The sequence below is a fragment of the Egretta garzetta genome, unplaced genomic scaffold (assembly GCF_000687185.1).
Source record: "Egretta garzetta isolate BGI_Z169 unplaced genomic scaffold, ASM68718v1 scaffold126, whole genome shotgun sequence".
Classification (NCBI taxonomy): domain Eukaryota; kingdom Metazoa; phylum Chordata; class Aves; order Pelecaniformes; family Ardeidae; genus Egretta; species Egretta garzetta.
This window is the reverse complement of record NW_009260128.1, coordinates 1,972,174-1,994,186: the sequence shown is the minus strand read 5'-3', so window position 1 is coordinate 1,994,186 and position 22,013 is coordinate 1,972,174. Positions and strand designations below refer to the sequence as shown.

The window sequence follows — 22,013 nt, the reverse complement described above, 5'->3', positions numbered from 1 at the left end:
TAATGAAATTATTATTAATAGCACATATATTAATCTTAATGATATATGTAAATATGGACAAATGTAAAGCTCTGTTGACACCAAAAAGATTATTCTACTGCTGGAAGTAAACCTGGAGTTAAATTTCAGTGATCCAGCATAAAACAGTCTGCTCTAAATGCATCAATAAAAAAATTTATGATGAAGTTTAAAAATATATACAGGCTTAGAAGATTTGGAGTGTTAGTGCAAAAAAATTTTGGAAAGGAACACATGATTATATTTGCTTTTAAATTAGCAGAAAATAATAACAGACTGCTCTGATTAAGTAAAAAGATGTGAAAAGCTTTGCTTTGTTGTTATGCTGGTTTGATATATTATCATATCTAATAAGTGTATGGGGGGGTTGGAGGGGAGGAAAGTAGCATGTATCGTTCTCCACTGTGGATTCATTTGGGTAATAATTTGGGTTTTGTTTCTGTGCTTTCTGTTCTTTAAGTTAAAATGGTCATTCTCTTCTAAAATGCATGTAATTATTTTTTCCTATTTGGTGGTGTTAATCAAGCTGTAATATGGTTTTCATGGTTGCTCTCTTTAATGCCAGGATATTTTTTAGGAAGGCAGCAGGTTTATGTCTGGGGAACGTAGAAATTTCTTGTCTGTAGCTATATGTAGTAAACAGCTTGACACATCTTTTTCTTATTTTAATGTCTTATCTTTGAAAAGCTACATTTTGCTAGTAGGACATGATCTGTATATTGCAGTGCTAAAAAGGGAGAGCGAACTTTATTATATAGGAGAATTTCATGGCATTTTACCTGTTGAGGGCCCTGTAGAGCCAGAAGAATAGTACAGTGACTTGACTAAGTGACAGGCAGTAGCAGCCGTGGTGTCGCTGTGTATTATCACCTCATGCTAGCTGGAAGCACTCCCTGAAGCCGATCTAGGTTGTATAGTCCTAGATGAGGTCTTCATGGGTGCTGACCATAAAAAGTTCATCAAAGTAATGAGGCGAGGCGAGAGCTTGGCGCTCATGGGCAGAGCTCAGCACCAAGGAGTGTGAACCGGCTCCAGCTGTGACAATAAAACAGCAGGTGGCTGCTGTCATTAGGGGTGGCAGATGAGGCAGGGGACTAACATTCAGCCCACAAAACTCTCATTTGTTAGCCATCGCCACTGTACCATGCAAAATAGCTTCCATCTCAGTCAATTTTACTTTGCAAAATATTACACAGTCGCCATAAGAAAATTAGAGCCTTGGGTTTACAGGTTCCTTGGTTCTTATTATCAGAAAACTCTGAACTGTCAGGTTATGTGGAAAATTGGACTTTTTTCTCCCCTGAACAGTTTGAAGATCTTTACAGTAATTTTATAATAGGGCATTTCCACCCAGGCATGTGTTTATTGGTTAATATTTTGGACTATTTTGTTTGTAACTCTTTATAAAATCAATTCCATCAATCCATTCCGCTATGTGTTGCACATAGCATTGCCTACTGTTCAGTACTATAAAAGGTGCACTCCGATCAGACTATTCCTGTCTCCAGGTCCGTCCAGATACAGACATTTCATGTCATAAATACTGTTTTGGGAGTTCCGCTAATCTGAGAAATTGTGAAGAAACATAACAGCCCTTTGATTTTTATTTGCTTATTTCTGTTTATAACAAATGAGAAAGCATTTTCTATGTATTTAATCTTTGCAGAGAATAATTTAAACTGCCTAAAAATTGAGGCCTTTCTCGGCTGAAAACTGTCCCAGGATGACTCAGCCCTCTGATGGGTAAAGTGCAGTAAGCCCTGTGGCACGTGGGTCTTGTGAGTCCAACAGTGGGGAGCTGCCTTTGCTCCAAAGTGAGAGCCATTTCACTTGCATCGCATTGCAAAGCTAAGCAGAGAGTTGTGTGTCGGTGGTTACACGCTCTGTTCCTCAGCTGCAAGAAACCTCCGGGAAATAGAGTGTTTTTTCAGGTGGTGATTTGGACACGTAAGTATTTTTGTGTACATGTGCCTCAGTTGTGAACATATTTATTAAATTTCAGTGCTCTAACAAGAATACATTCATGAAAAAATGTGATGCAATACTGAATAAATGGAGGAGTACCACATGTGTCGCTGCCTGGGTCACCTTTGCTGTCAGGTTCCCCTCTTACCAAAAGTGGACCTGTGGGATCCCATCATTTCATGCTAGCACTTGAGATCAGGCTTCACGGGGGTGTGGTTGCAATGACAGCAAGGATCAGAAAAGGAAAAGCCCTATAATTGACACTTTGTTTCAGAAAGACATTGAGACTGAAAATAATTTTTCTTCTAAAGAGACATGGTCTATGTCTCTTTATAGGACCAGGTTGTCACTTTGTATATAAAAGCAGAAGTCCCGTAATTTATCTGGTTAGTAACATACCTCAGAAACTTGGTTGGCAAGCTCAGAAAAAGCTGCATTCCTTTTACTGCATCTTTTCAGATAACTTAGCAATTCTCCTTTCTTTTGTAGCTAGCATGCTATAAGCTTTTGTTTGCAACAAAACTGATTTCTCCTTCATTTGTTTGTTCATACGTACACTCAATATGTATATGTAAGTATATCTTGGCCCTTGAGATCTAAGATGTTTTTTTCTTAATTCCATCGGGCACCTATATAGTTCCCATCTCTCTCATGCTTGATTTGTGGCCAGAAATGGTCAGAGTTAATCTCAGCTGCTGGCTGGGATTGGAATATCCTTTGCCAGAGAACATTTTCTGCTGTGTCACAGATATCATCCTGATGACTGTACTGATTTGTCTGATCTATATTCCTTTGGCTTTCCCAGACTGTTAACAGTCTTCATACCTAGTGCATGCAACATCCGTAACTGGACTGCAAGAATGTCTCTTTTTTTTTTTTTTTTTTTTTTTTTTTTTTTTTATTTTTTTTTTTTTTTTTTTTTTTTTTTTTAATTTTTTTTTTAAATTTTTTTTTTAATTTTTTTTTTTTTGTGCAAAACATCCTTCTAAATTCAGTGGGGCTTTTTATTGTCTTTATTGCTTTGATAACAGTTACATCTCAGGTGAGTGCTCTATTAATCCCTGCAGTCCTGGCTTTGGACTTCTGTGTCTGAAGGGACAGCAAAGGCAAACCTAAGAAATGCCAGACTTTGTACTTGGCAGCTTTAGTGATGAGTAATTCTCCTGCTAAGTCTGTGCTTGAAGTGACGAGAGGTGTTACTGTTTGCTCACGGGACAAGTGGAGTAACACCACGGTTACCATCTGGAATTGTCATTTGGATAGACTTCCATGCTGCTCTTAATATCATCTGCACACTCTACATTCAGTGCCATAATTTGAGAGAGTTTTGTAGGTCTGTAGCTCTTGTAGAGTGCATGAGTCTTTCTGGTCTGCATCTCGTGGTTTCCTCTAACAGTCTCTGTTACTTTCTTCAGCCAATCTCCTCCCCCTTCGATGGTAGGAGGATAAAGTTGTTGCAACTCTCAAGTTTTGAGGAGAGTTGGGGATGGCTTTGATGGGAACATCTGGAGAGTTTGAGATGCCAGTTGAGATTGAAAACTTCAAGCTTTTATTTATGCTCAACTACTAATGAAGATGTTTTTTAACAATGAAAAATCAAACATTAATCAAACATACTAGCCAAGTGTTACGCGTACAATATGGTTGGCCTGATGCCACAGTGGTGGTTCTTAGTCTCTGAGGTAGCAGTGGCCAAGCTTGAGAGCTCTTGACAAGGAAAGCCAGAGCCAAGGCGAGTGTCCTCTTTTTTTCCTGTGCTCCAAACATGTTTATGTGTATACAAGTACCAGGTGTATTTTTGTAGATTGAAAGCAGTCTGATCCAAAGGATTACCTTGTTTTTTCTTTGGCTGGAACTAGTCTGTTCTGATTTGACCAGGCTGTTGTTAAAGGTTCATCCATGTGGATGGTACGTCTGATGGTTACAGATTAGGTCCCGCTGTCATAGTCTATTTTTATGCAGTTGCAGCTACTTTGGCAAACAGATATTCTAAAGTATTTTCTTTTCTACCTTAAGTCAAACAATCTTGTGGAATGCCTAGATAGAAGACAAAAGGGATATGTTTTACAGCTGAATATGAGTCTCAAAAATAAACAAATCAACCAGCTCTTGCTTTTCTATGTCAAGCAAAGACCTAGGGCAAGATTCTCACTACTCACAGATCAAGCAGACTGCAGAGTCTTGGCTCCAGCCACCATCTATCACCAGCAGCGTTTTCAAATTGTGGGTAAATTGTCAATAAAAACTGTGTATGCCTTCTGATTGCGTATGACTTCTGAGCAGTTCAGTCATCAGATAGTGGCCAATTTATTCATCTCATTCCTTTCTTTGTACTTCGCAACTTTGCAGAAGACCACAGGCACTATAGCTGCCGAATTGACTGAGTTATATATGGTGGCACTGCTACTGCAGGCCCTATATGTTTTCTAGCCCACAAACAACTATCTTTAGATTTGTTTTGATTTCCTTTAAAGACAGGCAAGAGTAGATTCTTTTGATGAGGAGGATGTGTGCTCTCAAGATAAGCTCTTCCTGTAGAAACTCTGCATAAGCCTGGTAACTCAGTCTGCAGTGCAATTTCTGAGTAGTTAGGAAGAAGCTACAATATCAAAAGTGACTTTTTGTTCAGGAAGAACAAAATATTAGAATTAAGTATGTTGTTTTGGCTTACCCATTCTAATTTTAAGTAGAAACTCATTGAAACATCCTTATTTTGAGATAGTTTTACAGGCTGTTTCTTGCACTTTCCACATACATAGACTTTGCTCCTTAGAATCATTGGGAAGCTCTGTACAAACTGTCTGCAGAAAGCCAGATATTTCAAAACTCTTCTCAGGGACACTTAGAGATGTGGTTCACCTGACTTCCCCAAAAGGTTGAATCTACTTTGAAAAACTTCCCACTTCAAACATTAGTCTGTTCATCCTGCTGCTTCTTTCCAGATGCAAGATGATGATATGTGTAACTGATGCCTACTGCATCAAATTCTATATCTGAAGACCTGAGCATGCTAGGAAATGGACTGGATCACAAGTAGGAGACAGACCAATGTCTGAAGAAAGGGAGAGAATGGAAAAGGGAGGGATCACAGTTATGGGAATGTTGGATGTACATATTGTAAAAGAGAGGACATAAGCAGTTTCTGAGTGGCAAGGTTGGTAGGTGCTCTTTTGGATCCTGATGCTTTGGGCTGTAAACCTTCATTTACGTTTAAAACATTCCTGCAGCCTCATAGATACAGGGCACTCCCAACATTGAGCCTAAGGTTGCGTTTCAGAATTTAGGCAAAGAGGTTCTGCATTGCAATAGACTGAGAGGTTGATAGCGGCGCTACAGAAAGCACACTGTGATTCGTTCTTCCCTCCCCTCCCTTCTTTTTTTTCCAGTACTTTGTGCAGCTGTTAGATTACCAAACACCTGTTAGAGGTGACAGTTACAGATGTTTGAGAACCAATGAAAATGAATAGAACAAGTGATTGTTTTAGCTCAGAAGTGATTTGGTAAGGTGTGTTTAGAAATGTAATTACATACTGCTGCTGTCTACCATTATCACTTAACATTCATTAACTCCTCTGAATATTGCAACAAACATTTCTTGTAGCAGTACTAATTTTCTCATATATTTGTAGGGTGATTTCCTGACAGAGCGAACACCTTCTGACTTCAAAGTTTTTGCCACTGTTGAGCTATTTTTAGTCTGCTCATTAAGCAAACAAAATAAGTAGAACACCATTTGTTTACTTACAGTTATCAGTTTAGCAATATACTGTATAATAAACAATCTCCCATTTCATTTTTTTACTAGCCAATGGTTTTTTTTTTTTTATACTTCATGACAGAATTGTGGATATTTAGATGGACAGTAGATTAATTCACATTCGGTAGGAAAAATGAGGTTTAAAACAAAAATAACATTTTATTACATTTTATTTTGTTTGAGAAGAAGACCAGCAGCATATTGTTGAAGCAGATTGTTATTTGTAGTAATGGTGCATGAATAACTTCAGTTTCCTTCCTAAGCATAGGTGTTTGGAGAGAATTAAAAGGTGTGCAGTTCCTAAAATTGATTGCATTTTGTTTCTGTGGTGGTGTTTTTTTTGTTTTTTTGTTTTTTTGGTTTTTTTTTTTTGTCTGAACTGTTTCACTGGTCACTAGTTTTTTAGTCTATTCATAAATTATATTTTGCTGAGAATTTTAAAGCCTTCCTAATTCCTGATGTTTGGAGGGCAGGGCTGGTGAGGGGATGCCACCACTTGAAACTCTCTGTTGCTCATTTAAGATGTCATAGGGTACCGTAAGGAAAGACACTTGACCCGTGTCTTGGTTTTGGAGAAATCCTCTACTTTAAGCTGACTGGTATTTCCCTTGGTTTGCATGCTGTTACAGCTTGAAACAGTAGACACAACCTTCTGGTGGTGTTTTATTATGGCATCATGAAATGGATAATGCTTTGGGCCCCGTTGTGTCGCTTTTTATGCTTGCACATCTGAAAGTGTATTGGCAGTGCTTTACATGTTCCAAACTACATTTCTTATGTAGTATATCATTTACTGAACCATTTACTGAAATATTTGTCCATGTGCTAGTGTTTCATTGTGCCATCCAGCCTACGTGCTTTGAGCCAGATTCTTTTGAACTAAGTCAGTCCCATTTTCAGCAGAGAGTTATGCACTAAAGAGTGCAATGGCTTTCTCCCTCCTTTAAGGAGGCAAAGTGTGTGGTCTCTGGAAGCTGTTGTCAGTGAATATGGTACAGTTTACATGCACTCTATGCCATGTGAGCAACTTTTTATTGTATCTCCAAATCTAAAAGTTCCCAATTGCACTCTTAAGTTTCCTCTTACAGTTATGTTAATAACAGTTATCACTGTCCGGATTTGACTTCTTCATGCATCTGCTGTTGAAGGGTACTTTTGTATGTGTAAAAAAAAAAAAAAAAAAAAAAAAAAAACCCCCAAAAAACCCAAAAAAAAAAAAAACCACAAAAAAAAAAAAACCCAAAACAACAAACAAACTCAAGCAAAAAAAAAACCCCCAAAACAACAAACAAACTCAAGAAAAAAAACCACCACAAAACCCCTAAACCAATAAAATTCAAAATGGACCATTGCTGACTTAGAAGAAACCTTTCCAATTTCAGTTGCAAAATAGGTAACTTCAAGTGAGGCATATGATAACAAATACGTGAGATCCCTCATGGGGAAGGAAATAATGTAAGTATTGCCAGTGTATTCCTCTCTTGCCACAGTCCTTGCAATGACAGACTCAATTTCTGTCTTGGATGCTTTACGTCATAACATATATCTATTAAAAGAGGGATGGTGAGAGGACTCTGCAACTTTGGGTGGCAAGATCTCTCTGAGCCAGCTTGAGTGGAACAGCAGAGGATGGTTTCTGTTTTATTTAATTTTCTCTTCCTTTGTACCCAGGTCTCTTCTGCCGGAATACATAAAAAGAGGTAATTGTGCCCATCGCTACTACTTTATGGCCATGTGGCTAATAATTCTTTCACATCTTCAGGGACACAGATTGGTGGCAGAAAGCAACAAGAATATGTTCAGGGATTTCTCTCTCTTCTGGGTGATAGATGCAGGAATATGCAGGAACAACGCAGTCGATTGATTGATAGTGCACAACTCATCCATAATGATCTGTCTGATATAGCAGTAAATTATTCTTGAGATTGATGCAGGTCATTGAACAGCACATTGACAATCCTGTTGTCTGTCATCCTGTTCATAGCAAGCCAGGAACAGTAGCTGCTGTGATACTCAAGTCTACCTTGGATGCAAGCTGCGTACAGGTGTTCTGCTAAGTTGTTGTCTTCTCCCTTCATTTTTTTTGTTGGGCACCTTGGCTTCATTGCTAGGTCATTCCAAGCAATGGTAGAAATGACATGAGGTATTTTTAGAAGAGAAGGTTGTAGTCTGTTGCACTGATGATTGCATATTGACATAAATTTAATTTTTGAACATTTGTGGGTTCAAACTTCAGCAATAAAACATCTCCATGGCAAAGACAAAAAGTCAATTATTAAGACACATACCTGATTGTTCATGGAAAATTGTAAGAACAAACACCTTCAAACTTAAGGCAGAAAGGATAATAATTCTCGGAAATTTAAAACTTATGTTAGTCTTTAGGTTCTGTGAATTACCATGATATTCTTGCCGTGCTACTCTGGTTCTTGTCTTGTTAGTGATGGCAAAGTTGTCCTTGTTTGCCTCTTTTGGTTTCTCTTTTTAAAAGAGAAAAAGTTTGCATTTTCCATTCGGCCAAGTTGCTCACACTTGAAGATGAGGAGGAAGGAGTTACATATGCCAAATGTATGCATTTAACACCTGTAATTAAACTGGAAAGTAAGCTAGGGTGGAGCACAAAATAGCCATATCCTTCTTTAACACATGGGGTCAGCAGGGAGTATAAGGCAGTGGGTCACAGTGCTTTCAGCATCGCAGACTGGGTGATTACGCATGACTTGTTAACCTTCTGAAATTTTATTGATTTTCTTTTTTTTTTTAACTTAAGAAGAATAACGATAACTGTTAGCTGGAAGTAATGAGACCTGCTTCATTTGGCTGCTAAGTGAGTCAGCAGAAAACCCCAGCTTTCCTATGCAGGGTTCTAGGACTTGACGTCCTGTCACAGAGGGCATGAAGTTTTTCAGGTATTTGGATGTTTTCCACACTAGACTTCGCCCTGCCAGATATTTACTTGAACCTGACATCTTGTCACAAAGGGCATGAAGCCTTTCAGACTACTGGATATCTTCCACACCAGACTCTGCCCTGCCAGATACTTTCTTTTAAATTGAGTCCCTTGCGCGCAGTCATGCAAGAGAGTTATCAGCGCCCCAGTCTGGACCCTTCAGAATCAGCAAACATCCACGAATGATGGACTTGAAGAAATTCCCAGGAATTTAGACTTTTGATGCATGGAAAAAAAGATTACTTGTTCATAGAAAACCATTGCTTTCTGGGCAGTTCTGTGTTTTCCTCTGTGCTCTTGTTCCTGAAAGCTGACCTGCTGAATACAAGGTCCTGACAGACAGATGAGATTTGGATAGAAACTTTTTGTATAATTTTGAGACTTTTCATATAGGCCGTTTATGTACTATTTTACTATTCGACTAAATGCTGATTTGAATATATGAAGTTTTACTTTTATGTGTACAAATCTAAAGTAAATCAGGAAAGTAAGCAAGGGTGGAGCACAAAATAGCCATATCCTTCTTTAACACACGGGGTCAGCAGGGAGTATAAGGCAGTGGGTCACAGTGCTTTCAGCATCGTAGACTGGGTGATTACGCATGACTTGTTAACCTTCTGAAATTTTATTGATTTTCTTTTTTTTTTTTAACTTAAGAAGAATAACGATAACTGTTAGCTGGAAGTAATGAGACCTGCTTCATTTGGCTGCTAAGTGAGTCAGCAGAAAACCCCAGCTTTCCTATGCAGGGTTCTAGGACTTGACGTCCTGTCACAGAGGGCATGAAGTTTTTCAGGTATTTGGATGTTTTCCACACTAGACTTCGCCCTGCCAGATATTTACTTGAACCTGACATCTTGTCACAAAGGGCATGAAGCCTTTCAGACTACTGGATATCTTCCACACCAGACTCTGCCCTGCCAGATACTTTCTTTTAAATTGAGTCCCTTGCGCGCAGTCATGCAAGAGAGTTATCAGCGCCCCAGTCTGGACCCTTCAGAATCAGCAAACATCCACGAATGATGGACTTGAAGAAATTCCCAGGAATTTAGACTTTTGATGCATGGAAAAAAAGATTACTTGTTCATAGAAAACCATTGCTTTCTGGGCAGTTCTGTGTTTTCCTCTGTGCTCTTGTTCCTGAAAGCTGACCTGCTGAATACAAGGTCCTGACAGACAGATGAGATTTGGATAGAAACTTTTTGTATAATTTTGAGACTTTTCATATAGGCCGTTTATGTACTATTTGACTAAATGCTGATTTGAATATATGAAGTTTTACTTTTATGTGTACAAATCTAAAGTACATGCAAAAATATGGAATTGCATATACAAACTTTATTGAACATTCTGAAATACATGCGGGTCATGATATTCCTTGAGAAACTGCACTGTTTCTTTTACTAATTGATACACCTGTTGGTATGACTCCATATGAACCATTCATTCAACTACAAACAATTAGGGTTTGCAGCATATTTCAAGACACGGTAAAGAACAAGAGCACTTCATTCAAGTAATAAGAACCATTGAGTCCATGTTGTGATTTACTTGCCCGAATGTACTGTCCCCCTTCTTGGCATGATCCATGCAGCTTGCCTTGATTTTCTGGTTTCTTGCCTCAGGTGAAGATACAGGGGTAGAAATTCAAGCACAGATCATGGAAAACAAAAACTGATGCAGGCAGGATAATATGTTATTTCCTCATATTCTGTGGTGCTGTATAAAAGTTTAAGAGATCCTTTTTCTTATTATTCCTTGAAGCTGTCAGATCTCCCAGGTGATTCGTCCAAAATGGTAAACCATTCTAGCCTTTCGGAGTGCCTGAAACCTGTGATAAAACCAAGTACTAAATACTAATAATTTAAAAATAGTAGCATTCTATTCTGCTTTTTTTTGGGTTGGTTTGTGGGTGTGTGGTTTTGGAGTGTTTGGGGTTTTTGTTTGTTTGTTTAAAAAGGCTTTCAAGGAGCTTTTGAAAACATCCTCCGTGCTTTTGGGGCCTGCACATGTCATGCAGTAGCTTACCTGTATTCTCAGAGTTAAATACATGTATAAACAGGTTCTGGACAGTTTAAAGGAGATGTAAAGGATATTGAGAATATGAATAAAGGGTAGATATTCATTATTATTCTCCTGGACTTTTCTGCCATCATTGAACATTGTTGTCTGTAAGATAAATTCTCCAGGAGCAGTTGCAGAGAGCAATGTGTCCACTGAGAAGTGATTTAAAATTGCTCTTCAACTGCTAGATACTTTGTTTGTAGAGTCCAGCAAAAATAAATTCTTGTGCTGGTCCTCCTTAGCAGTTATGTGCAGTTACAAGATGACTGGTCTGTTGACATGGCTTCAAGAGACTTTCTGGTAGAGGTAAGATGTAGCTCCTTCCTTGGAACTAGGCCAAAGTCTGAGCACTTGGTAAATGCTCAGGAAATAGCAGATTTCATGACTTTATGCTCCAGAATGCTGGTTTTGGTTTGTGTGTGTTTGGGTTTTTTAGCCTGGCTTTTCACTAACACGGCAATGTACATATTAAAAAGAAAAAAGCTATTATAGATTTGAAACATAATAAAACCTAGAATATTTTGCCCTCTCAAAATAAGATACTTCACAGAGCACAATTCACTCCCTCCAGAGAAAATGAGAGAACAGACAATACATGACAGATTGTTCATATTCCTCGGGTACTGTGATGATAAACATTGTACATGCTGAAGGACTTGTATGACACTAGAATAAAAAGTGGCAGTAAAGATTGTCCAATATGTTTCTTTATTCCTGGAATTAGAAGTCCCTTTATTTCTTTTGTACATTAAAATGTGCTTTTATAACTGAAGACAAGTCTGTAGAGGCTCCTAAATCAGTTACAGTCATTCTCAGAGTGAGTCCAAGTACTGTTTGAAGACTTCCACAGAATATGAGTGGACACGTTCCTATAAAGCCACAACTTTTCTAAACTGAACACAGAATATTCTGCAAACTTATTTTGGGAAAGGTGCTCACATATTTATGATTGAAAGCTATTTATAGCTTATGTGCAAAAAATTGTCCATAGGGAGTGTGGATGCTATTCTAAAGCATTTTTTCAACTTGGCTTTAATTTATCCTGAAGTTTGAACACAGAGTGCATAAGACAGAGGATGTTGCTAGTTTGGAGCCAGAGTAATAGAAAACTACTGAAAAAGTTAAAGCGACAGAATGCGACTGGAAGCAAACAAAATCTTACCTACTCACTGCTTCTAGGAGCAGTATCCCTAACGGATGGAGGGAACTCCCAGTGGCCATGATTTGGATGTACAGGCTAGACATTTCTGCCCTACAAGACCTGACCCTCAGGAGAGCAACTGGGCTGTGACTTCTTATCTTCATGTGGGTTGGGGTTGAGTATGTCCAGATCAGAGTTTGTAAAACTGGTTCCAGGCCCCTAGTCTGGCCTGGTTTGTGTGTATGTGAAATAGCAGAGTATGGCAATTACAGGTTTTTCCTACTCCCTTTTGATGTGTTTCTGAAACCAGTTAATTTCTAGCATTTTAACATTTCTATTTCCACTAGAATTAAAAAATAAGAAATGAGAAATTCAGCGAAGCCTGAATTGGTGCTTGCTGCAGCTGACAGAAAGATTCTCTTTGATTTGAAGAGTATTAGAGCAAAACATCCTGAAAGTGTTTGCTCCTTGAGTCCTTACTGGTGCCACCCAGACTTCCCCTAAGATTCATTTGAAAAGACCAAGGCTAAGTAATGTCTATTTATTCAGTTCTGGCTTATCTGAGGAATAACTGATTTAAGTCAGCAGAGGTAAGTTGTTGGCATAGATAAAACCAATATTTTTTGACTACTAAAATTAGTTCTTAGAAACCCAGAGTTAATGTACTGAAAACTTTTTGTGTTTGTTTTGTAAATGCAGCAACCACCATTACCGCCTCTCTCTCAAAATCACCTGCAGTATTTGGTAAACATGCACAGATAGTTCCCAAACCTGACATTTTTTTTTAGGTTGTCTTCAAACTCAGCATCCAAACCAAGATGACTTTACCTCAATTCTAAGGAAAAAAATACTTTGTTTCAATAAGGGCCATCTCTGGTAATACTTTTTATCTTATTCTCAATTTCTTATGAAAATAGCAACTGCTTTTATTTTTAAGGCCTGATTCTGTAAGGTGGGGAGCTGTTCCTGAGCTATACTGAGCACTCCAGGCTTGCACGGAGACATTCTGCGCTCCTCAAGTCTTCAAGCCTTACATTAAAAGTTGGAAATGTTAGTAGGCGCTGAGGCACTTACTGAGTCAGTCTTCATTTTATTTGTGCTGTGTAACAACAGCAAAATGGTTACTCAGAACCTAGGTACAACGGAGAGGAGGCAGCTAATGTGAGATTAATTGCTTCACATTATTAACAAGGCCTTTGTCTTGGATTTTGCAGAAAGGTATGTCTGTCTGTACCTCCTGCGGTTGTGTGGTGTAAGAAATGTTCAGCTTTTGTTCAGAAGCTTCAAGTATACAGGCTCAGAAGGAGGAAAGAAAAAACCTTCCCTAGAAATACTGTGTAGCTGGTTGGGATCTTTATATTCCATGTAAATAGCAAAGTATGCCTTTACAACTTCGCTTGCACATTGCCCTTTCACAGTAATATCTTTGCGTTTATTTTTTCTTTTAGAGAAGGGGGAGAATGAAGGTTTGTAATAGGAAATACAAGTATTACTAAATTAAAATCTGTTTGGTACCCTTCATGGCTGTTTGGAAATGGTTAGTATTTCTGCCGAAAAGCAAGGGCGCAGTATGCTTTGAATGCCTTGTGCTGTTACTAGAACACATCTTTTATTTTGGTGCAATTATTTTCCCCATGTACAGTAATTCTGATGACACTTGCATAGTAATAATGGTAACGGTGTGATAGATTATTCATAGTTGTAAAGTATTTAAGATATTTTTAATGTCTTTTTGTAGAAAAAAAATAAGGAAATTGCTATCATTTAAATAAGACAGAATAATATTCTTACACCTTAAGGGATGCACAAGAGAGATTCTCTGTAATAATGTGAAAGTGCCCAAAGTAGATCAGACACAGAGAAGCTACATTAACATATCTGTAAAGGAAAAGTACTGTCTCTTGGCTTTTGTGGCTCTTACACTCCATAGTGCTAGTGTTTTACAGTCCTTCCATTGTCCATTGCTGCAAACACGTCCAGATGAATTCGGCGTTTAATGTTAAAAATCTTATAACATGCCAGTTTGATTTGTAGCCCTTCATATCATGGAATGCTAATTAAAATCATATTTTTGCATATGTCATGCCTTTCATGTACATATGCAAATAGAGTCTATTGCCTTTCAGCTATTAGTAATTAACTTTATGAAGGACAGCTGTAATACATAATTAACAAAAATGTTTGCAAGCCCTTTTCACACTGAAAGTTGCAGCAGTAAAATTTTTGCTTATCGAGAGAACCATTTGAGTTTGAAGCTTCAGTCTGATATCTAAATTGTTTGAAGCAGTCACATGACATAATTAAATTGATGTTATGGTCTTATCAGCAGAAGAATGGTACTTGATAGGCTCCTATCTGTTTCATTATGCATGTCACCAAAATTAAAGTAAATTATCTGTGTTTTGTTTGGTAGAAACATAATGCCAGGTAGTGTGCATTTTGTTGATGCTTTGAACAATGTCTTGCCAGTTTGAACAATTTTCCTGCTCAAAGTGTATTCATGAATGTCTGCTTCACCTTTTCCATCCTTTTTTTCACAAGGCTATAAAATAACTAAGGCTATTAATTTGTTTCCATGTATATCTCTTTAAATAATTAATACAGTAAAGTTTGACCAGACATGAGTGGTGATTAAAGCATCTGATCTTGCTGTATTTTTGTGTTACTCATTAAAAAGAATGGAACTACTTGTATGAAGAAGAGTTGCAGGATGGGCCCATTAGGCTTTAATAAATTCAAAGGTGTAACTAGAAATGCATTAGTTTATAACATGAGAAGATGGTATTTAGGTAAAATAGACTATATTATCAGTATATTGTATAAGATGTTCTAATTTGCAAAGGGAAGCAGAAACAGATTTTCCATTCTTTGACCAGTGATGTATGGTTGTGATTACTTATTCGTAAGAAAAATAGCCAAGTGACTGCAATCTGAAGAAAACCTGTCGTTACAGAATGAACTCCCAGATTTAAATTGTAGTCTACCAGGGGTTTGTAAAAGTCCACCTTTAGTAAAACATGCTCAAGTGCATGCTCAAACCAGAAAAATACTGTATTTAAAAAGAAATCAACAAGCCCTTAATTAAAAAATAATCTTCCTGGGTTTTCTGTTTGTTTGGTAGGGTGGCGTTTGTGATGAAGAAGCATTTGAATACTCATTTACTGGGCAAGCATGGAGTTGGCACACCCAAAGAAAGGTAAACTACTTTAAAATTCTTTTTCATTTTACCTTGTACAATATGTGGAGACCTTATCTGGAATATTTAACTTACCCAAAATGAAGTCATCTGGAGTTTTAGCTCAACTCCAACTACAGAGGGAGCTAACATGCTTATGTGCTCTGTCAGTGTGGTGCTTATGACATGTCTGTGGGTGTCAATAGAAAAATTGCTGTAGAAAGCAATTCTATGTAAAAGGTGTAGGATTTGCACCTTTTGGGTGTTTTTTTGACAGGTGATACTATTTTCTTAAAATTTCCGTAGTTGTCACTGTCCCTCCAAGTACAAAATATTTTTATTTTTTTTTTTTTTTTCTTGCTGGCCTTGATGCTCCTGGGTTTTTAAAAATTACTTTCTGAGATTTATGTTGATCACTGAGGTCAAAGCCACAGAGGAATCAAAAAGAAAGTTTCCTCAGTGTTCTTGGGCAGGAACAGAGATCTGGTGTTTTGACTATTTTTAAAACTCATTAATTTATTTTTTCAGTCTGTGTACAGTTGCTTATTTTCAAACTCTTTTTGTGAGCAGGTTATTTTTTTTGTGCTTTAAAATATAACTCTGTTTACAAACTAAATGGCGCTGTGTTTGCAGATAAACAGATTTTGCCTCAGATTTATTAGGCATGTTGTGGCATAGCTATTGCTGTTTCATTGAATTTTTGGTGGAACTAGAAATTTGATGGATTTTGGATAGCCAAAAGATCACATATTCTCTTTCAGTCTGGGTAGATGGAGGTATCCTACCTGCAGAGATAATTGCTGGATACTTGATACTGTTTCAAGTATTACTGCCTTGTAACTCATTCTTCTGGTACAGGCTTTCATAAATAAGGAGTATTTTCTGGTTTCTATATGAAAGAAAGGGAAAATAAATGATAGCTAGGAGAACACTGCAGAACTCTTTCTGGGTCATGTTCACGTCTTGTTAAAGACACTGGAAATGGTAGTCTATTAGACCCTTTCCTCACAAGTTCGTCACACTTAAATCACTGAGTGACCTAAGAGTAGAGTTTTAAACTAACACACCATATACACCTTATGTTTGACTAAGCACTTATTTAAGTGGTGCTTACGTTTTTAATGAGATTTCCTCTACAAAGTACTTAACCAGAATTTCCCTAACACATGGTTATTTAAAGAGTTTTGAGATATTCTATTTCATCTAAACTATAGAATGATGCATCGAAACAACAATTAGAGTTTCATCGAAGCAGATATCATATTAAAGTTTATGCTGGTTATCTTTTGTCATAGCGCAACAATTACGAAAAATGTTTTGCTCTGGTGGCTTATTTTATAACTGGAAGCACTCAATACCAATATGTTCTTTTACAAGGGGGTGCTTACTGTATAATCATCATAAATACGACATAGAGATAACTTGCGTTACCCTAGTGAATATGTGCGCAATAAAGGATACATACAATAGATTTCCAAATATAGTATCTTAGCCCGAGAGGCATATTTTTAGCGATCATCATCTTGAAATGAATTCCTAAACAAGAAGGATGCTATAATCTAAATTGGTTGTTGCTGGCTTTTGTTTGCGTGTTTCTTTTGAAAGCCTTCCGGCTGTTTCCATTTTCCCCATTTCTTCCTCAAAGGCTTTCTGGCTGGCCCTCCAGCATGGTGTGAGGAGGAGGAGGGGGTCCCTGCCCTGCTGCCCCTCCACAGGGTGGCAGGTTCCCAGCCCTTGCAGCCCCGGCTGCCCGAGGAGCAGAGAACCCATCACCAGCCTGCAACCTCCCTGCCCCATCTGCTAGCGCAGGCTGTTGCAGCTTTACCCCCCCAGGCCAGCATAAACAAGTGATATTTGAGTGACTTCATCCTCTCTTGTTCTGAAATGTCTTCATCCATCTTTTGAATATTTCTTATCTACAATGCCTTTCTAGCTGGCACTTCAGCTTTATGTAGAACAGCATCAAACAGCGGTGGCAGAGCTACAACAACATTATACTTTTCTAGTAGCAGTCCCTTGCTGGTGATGGTGGACATTTAAGCCACGTGATCTAGCGCAGTAAATACCAAACCTTCCTTTCTACCTTTCCCTTCCTATTATGAGAGAGTATGATGCCTTTTAATGGCTTTAGGAACCAAAGAAATCCTTCTTCAGCAAGTTAAACCATCACTTTGGGTATAAACATATTATAATTAAGTTACATAGTTTTCTTACCTATTTAAAACATGAACGCCTTGATTATAATTTTGCAGGCTTGCTATTTTTTAATTTCTCTAGGACAATATAATCAGTTTATTCTTTATGTTTTGAATTTGATTCTGCCCTCTGATACATTGCATATTATAGCAAATACTAATAGAAGCTAGCTAAATAGGCTGTGACAATTAAATTAATAATGCATTTTATTTGCAAGTGTTTAGTCTTCATGGTTTGACTGATATATGCAAAGATGGTAATTTATTAAAAGTAAATTCATGTAATTGTACTACAGAATTTGATGGACCAAAAAAAGTTGTCAGCATGACTATCATCAAAAACAGAAAATTGAAATAAGTTCAAAAGGGTGCTTGAAAAAATAGCTACAACCCATGCACCCTGAGAAATTGGTGCCCTTTTAACAAACTTCTCAGAAAGGAATTTCTGGTGACAAATATTAAGATAGTTCTGAGAGGGAGAGAAAAAATACATTTACAATTTAGTAAGCAGTACTTGCTCTCTTTAGCTTTCCGTAACCCATAACTATTGCGATTTTGTATGCCCAAAAGGGAGGTGTTACGGAGGCTGTGGAAGTGTTTGCATGTACAGATATAGAAAACAAATATAATTCATAATAACATCGATACTAAAACATCTTTTGTTTTGAGGTTTTCTTTTTTTCTGGAAGACGAAATTGATTTAAGAGGAAAATACTGTGCAGCTGAAAATCACAGAAGTTTACAATAGTAGCCTCATAGTCAAATGTCTGCACATTTCAGCCACAAAACCCCCTACTGCCTAGTCCATTATGATCATTACCATTTAACAACTACTCAAAAGTGGAATGTTTTAACACAAAAATTCCTCTAAGGTATTTTTTCCTGTTATTGGAACTGTGATACTGATTTATTGTCAACTTGAATGTGTCTCAAAACTGGCATGTTATCTGCTAAGTCCAAGGCCAGTACATATTTGGTACTTCAGTGTCAGTAATCTTCATGGGACCTATAACTATATCTTATTGGCAGGATAAATCTTTGGCTACACCTTTATTGTGTCTAGGAGACAATGTGGTTGAGGACAAGGTGAATGCATCAGTAGTGTTAATGGTGCCAAGTTCTAACTTCTGTTACATCATTATGTTACTTATGTGTAAATTGTGGCAAAACACAGCACAAAACAATGTTTCGTTATTGCTTATAGGATATATACATACACATAAAAATACGAGCAAGAAAATAAAATCACTGAGTCATTCATCATTGAGACTGAGTTTTGCCACTATTAAGCACAACTCTGGACTTAGAAATTTTTCATGTGAAAAATACGTTTCACTGTTCTTTAGAGATTTTTTTCAGGACAACATTAGTACTGTACAATATGCATTTTATAGTAGATAAGACTTTGTTAACTAGAATTCTATCTGATACATCTGTTTAAACTGTTCTTTATATAGGTTTACCACAGAAAGGTCTTTGTTGACAGTTAATTACCTCATCTTCCTTACAAAATTTAAATTATGAGTTGCCTCTGAAATAACTTTTTGCATATGAGTAATCACATTGAGTTGAATAGGATTGTTCATAGATATAAAGTTACTTGGGGCACAAACACCTGCTGAGCTGGAATTTGTGTTACAAAACATTTTTATAAAGGTCTGGCCATCAAGCCAGTCATTAATAATATGTTTGGGTTTGTAACTACTGGAGGGGAATGTTCTGGCATTTTTTTTTTGTGTGCTTTAAAGATGGAATCAATGCTACAGTGCTAGTAGCATCATATGAAGATCATATAATTTTCAAATGATCTTAATTTGTTGGAAAAGCTGTGTAAGAATTTCAACTTGAGAGCAACAGCTGTAAATAAATATCTATTACTATGTAATAGCAGCCTAAATGTATTTGAGATGCTTTTTCAAGTAATGTTGGAAGATAGTCTAATGCTAAAATTTGTGTACTTTATACAAAACTGCTTTGATGTAAAAAGAGGAATTTCCTAGGTGCCTGTTGTTCCATGTGCTTGCATAAGCCCGCATGAATTTTGGAATATCAAATGCTACTCACGTGTGGTATAAATATCGTAAAATATACAAGACCCCATTGTATGTTATTGGAAGGGGTTGTTGAGGTCTGAAAGAAAAGTAGCCAGGAAAAATGAATGAGGGGTTGATGTTCTGTATGCTTTTTTGGGAATCATTTTGTAATAAATTACATTGTTGTGATATTTCCATTTTGAATGTAAAACTGGAAATTAATTAAGTCCTTCAGTCCAACCCTGTTCTATTTAATTGAGCTGTTAATCCTTCTTTTGAAACATTTTTCTTTGAGTAGAGAAATTTCTGATAGTAACTATTTGATATGCCTGTTTTGTATAATATTACCCTGTACCTGCAACGTAAGAAGATCCAGCTGATGTTACCACAGATTTTGGGAAAGCTAAGTGGCAAAAGTCACAGAGTGACATGTCATATATATATATATATATGCAATCATCTTGTAATAACTTACTCATGTTCCGAAAGACTGAGTTCTCGAAGCAACTGAAGGTTTCCAGTCAGAGGTGTTGGTAGTACATGCGGATACTCAGAGGAGAGGCTACCTGTAACCACTGGAGGGGAATGTGCTGGCTCTGGCCATCAAGCCTTGTCATCACTTTTTACTGCTTCTTGCAAATAATTTTCAGCTTTTCAACCAAAACCTAACATTACTAGTTTAACTTGATGGGAATGAAAAACTTACTTAATTGATTGTTTCCTGTGTTTGGCCTAAAAAGGCTCTTGGAGAGTTGCAGAATCATTTTTTGGAAAAGCCCTAAGGTAGCTTTTCCTTGAAGTATTTACTAGTTGGAAGCTTGTGACGAGAGGAGGGGAGTGGGAAGGATTCAACATTTTGGCATTGTTTAGGAGCTATTTAGGAGTTTTACCCAAGATCTGTGTTAGGCTTTCAGTATTTTGGAGCTTACCTGACCTTCGAGAGCAGTATTTTCCTGTGGGGTCCAGCTCTCGGCTGGTGCTTTACTGTTTCGGAGTGTGAGTGTAGGTGCAAGCTCCCCACTCGCTTGCTGCCCGAGTGTTCTTCTCTCTCTCTGTGGCCGACTCGAGGAATGCCAGGAAGCCATTAGGGTTACCTGGGCTTCCTCAGGTACAGAAGTAGATGACATGCTGAAAATTCACAGCTAGCTTTCCTCTTGGCTTAGTTGTCTGTACACACTTCATACGCATTTGCTTTGCTACGAAGAAAAGAGTAGGCAGCCATTTATACTTTCGAAGACTGTTTTCACGAAGGCAAGTGATAAATTCAGCATCATACCAGAAAGAAAAATAACAACTGGAGGGCTGTAAAAGAACAGAGTTATTTTACTACTACTTATTATTTGTTCTGCCTATCAAATCCTGGCAATCTTGTAGTTCAGTTCAGAAGGAGGGGCAATCTGAAGTAAGTTTATTTTAGTTGTCAGGTATGATGTGAGATGTTTTGGAAATTTCTGTAGTCGGCAGCAGCCTTCCTGAAGGCTTAGCTGCTACGGGTAGATGATAGAGGGGAGTGCCTAATGGGATGCATGCTGCCCACAGTGAGCACCTCTGGCTCATTTTGAGCATCGTAACAAGATATAAATTATGATCTCATTGTATTCATAAACAACCAAGTACTGTCTAGAGCCTAGGTTATTAGTTTCATTAGCAAGTGTATGCTAACATTGTCTGTGGATCTGTGGAAGACAGTATGGGTAGCTGCTGAAAGCTGCAGGGTTTTTTCACAACAGTCTGTTTCCAAGGAAAACACCGCTCATAGTTGCATGCCATCAGCCAAAAAGTAGTCAGCCGCAAGCTGATCCCTCCTCTATTGCAGTCAGCTGGAAGTAAGTTGTTCCAGTCCTATGTCCCAGCTTGCTACTTCCACTGTGTAAGTCAACCATGCAGGCCGAGAGAGTAAGATTAGGGTTGGCAATATATCTTTAAATTCCTCTTTACCTGCGCAGGATTGGAAGCAAGAGACCTGTCCAGACACTTACGCAAAGTGTGTTACACTACCTTCAATTTGTACAGTGTTGTACTTCGTGGCATTTATGGATGTAAAGTGTTCCATGTCACGGGTGGTATCATGACTCTTAGCTTTGATCACTCTATAAAATACAACACAAATATTTATTGAGTACATTGTAAAGGAAATGGAAACATAATCTCTTGACTGTGCGGCAATGAAATATTTTCCATATATTCTGAGGAATCATGAGGAGTATTTTGTAGACTTTGGAAGTGAAAGCAGAAATCCTGCGGCAAATGCTGTGTATGACTGATGGTAGAAGCTCAGCTTCTAGTTTTAAACCACACACTTCATAATACTTCCATCAAGGCATAATGCCATCAGGACTATTTTTCTGCAGCCAAAGCAGTTTTGTAATCTATTATGTAAGAATGTTTGTTTGTCCAGATTTACTTAAGTTTCATCACCTGAAGGTGGAAACAAATACTGGAGAAACATGTTCTGGAGTGGCATGGTACCATGAACACAGTTCTAAAATCATTCCCACAGTGCTATAATGTTTTTTAAAAAAAAAAAAAAAAAAAAAAAAAGTTGACTGAGACTTAAGTGCTAGAAATGTGGAGGTCTTGTCATATTGTAAAGACAATCTTCTGCATCATGAGCCCTCACAGTGTGCTGTGCACTGGTCTCTGATGGGTGTCATAGAACAGCCCAAGTTGGAGGGACCTCCAAAGATCATCTGGTCCAACCTTTCATGGGAAAGG

The 22,013-nt window shown here is 37.7% G+C and overlaps 1 protein-coding gene across 1 annotated transcript in view; it reads left to right on the top strand.

Annotated features, from left to right (window-relative positions):
• Positions 1-22,013, top strand: part of ZNF407 (zinc finger protein 407) — a 330,523-nt gene that overhangs the window by 104,991 nt on the left and 203,519 nt on the right. Inside the window, exon 5 of the mRNA XM_035896932.1 lies at positions 15,017-15,091. Within this exon, the coding sequence (XP_035752825.1) occupies positions 15,017-15,091 (75 nt within the window). The remainder of the gene's footprint in view (positions 1-15,016; positions 15,092-22,013) is intronic.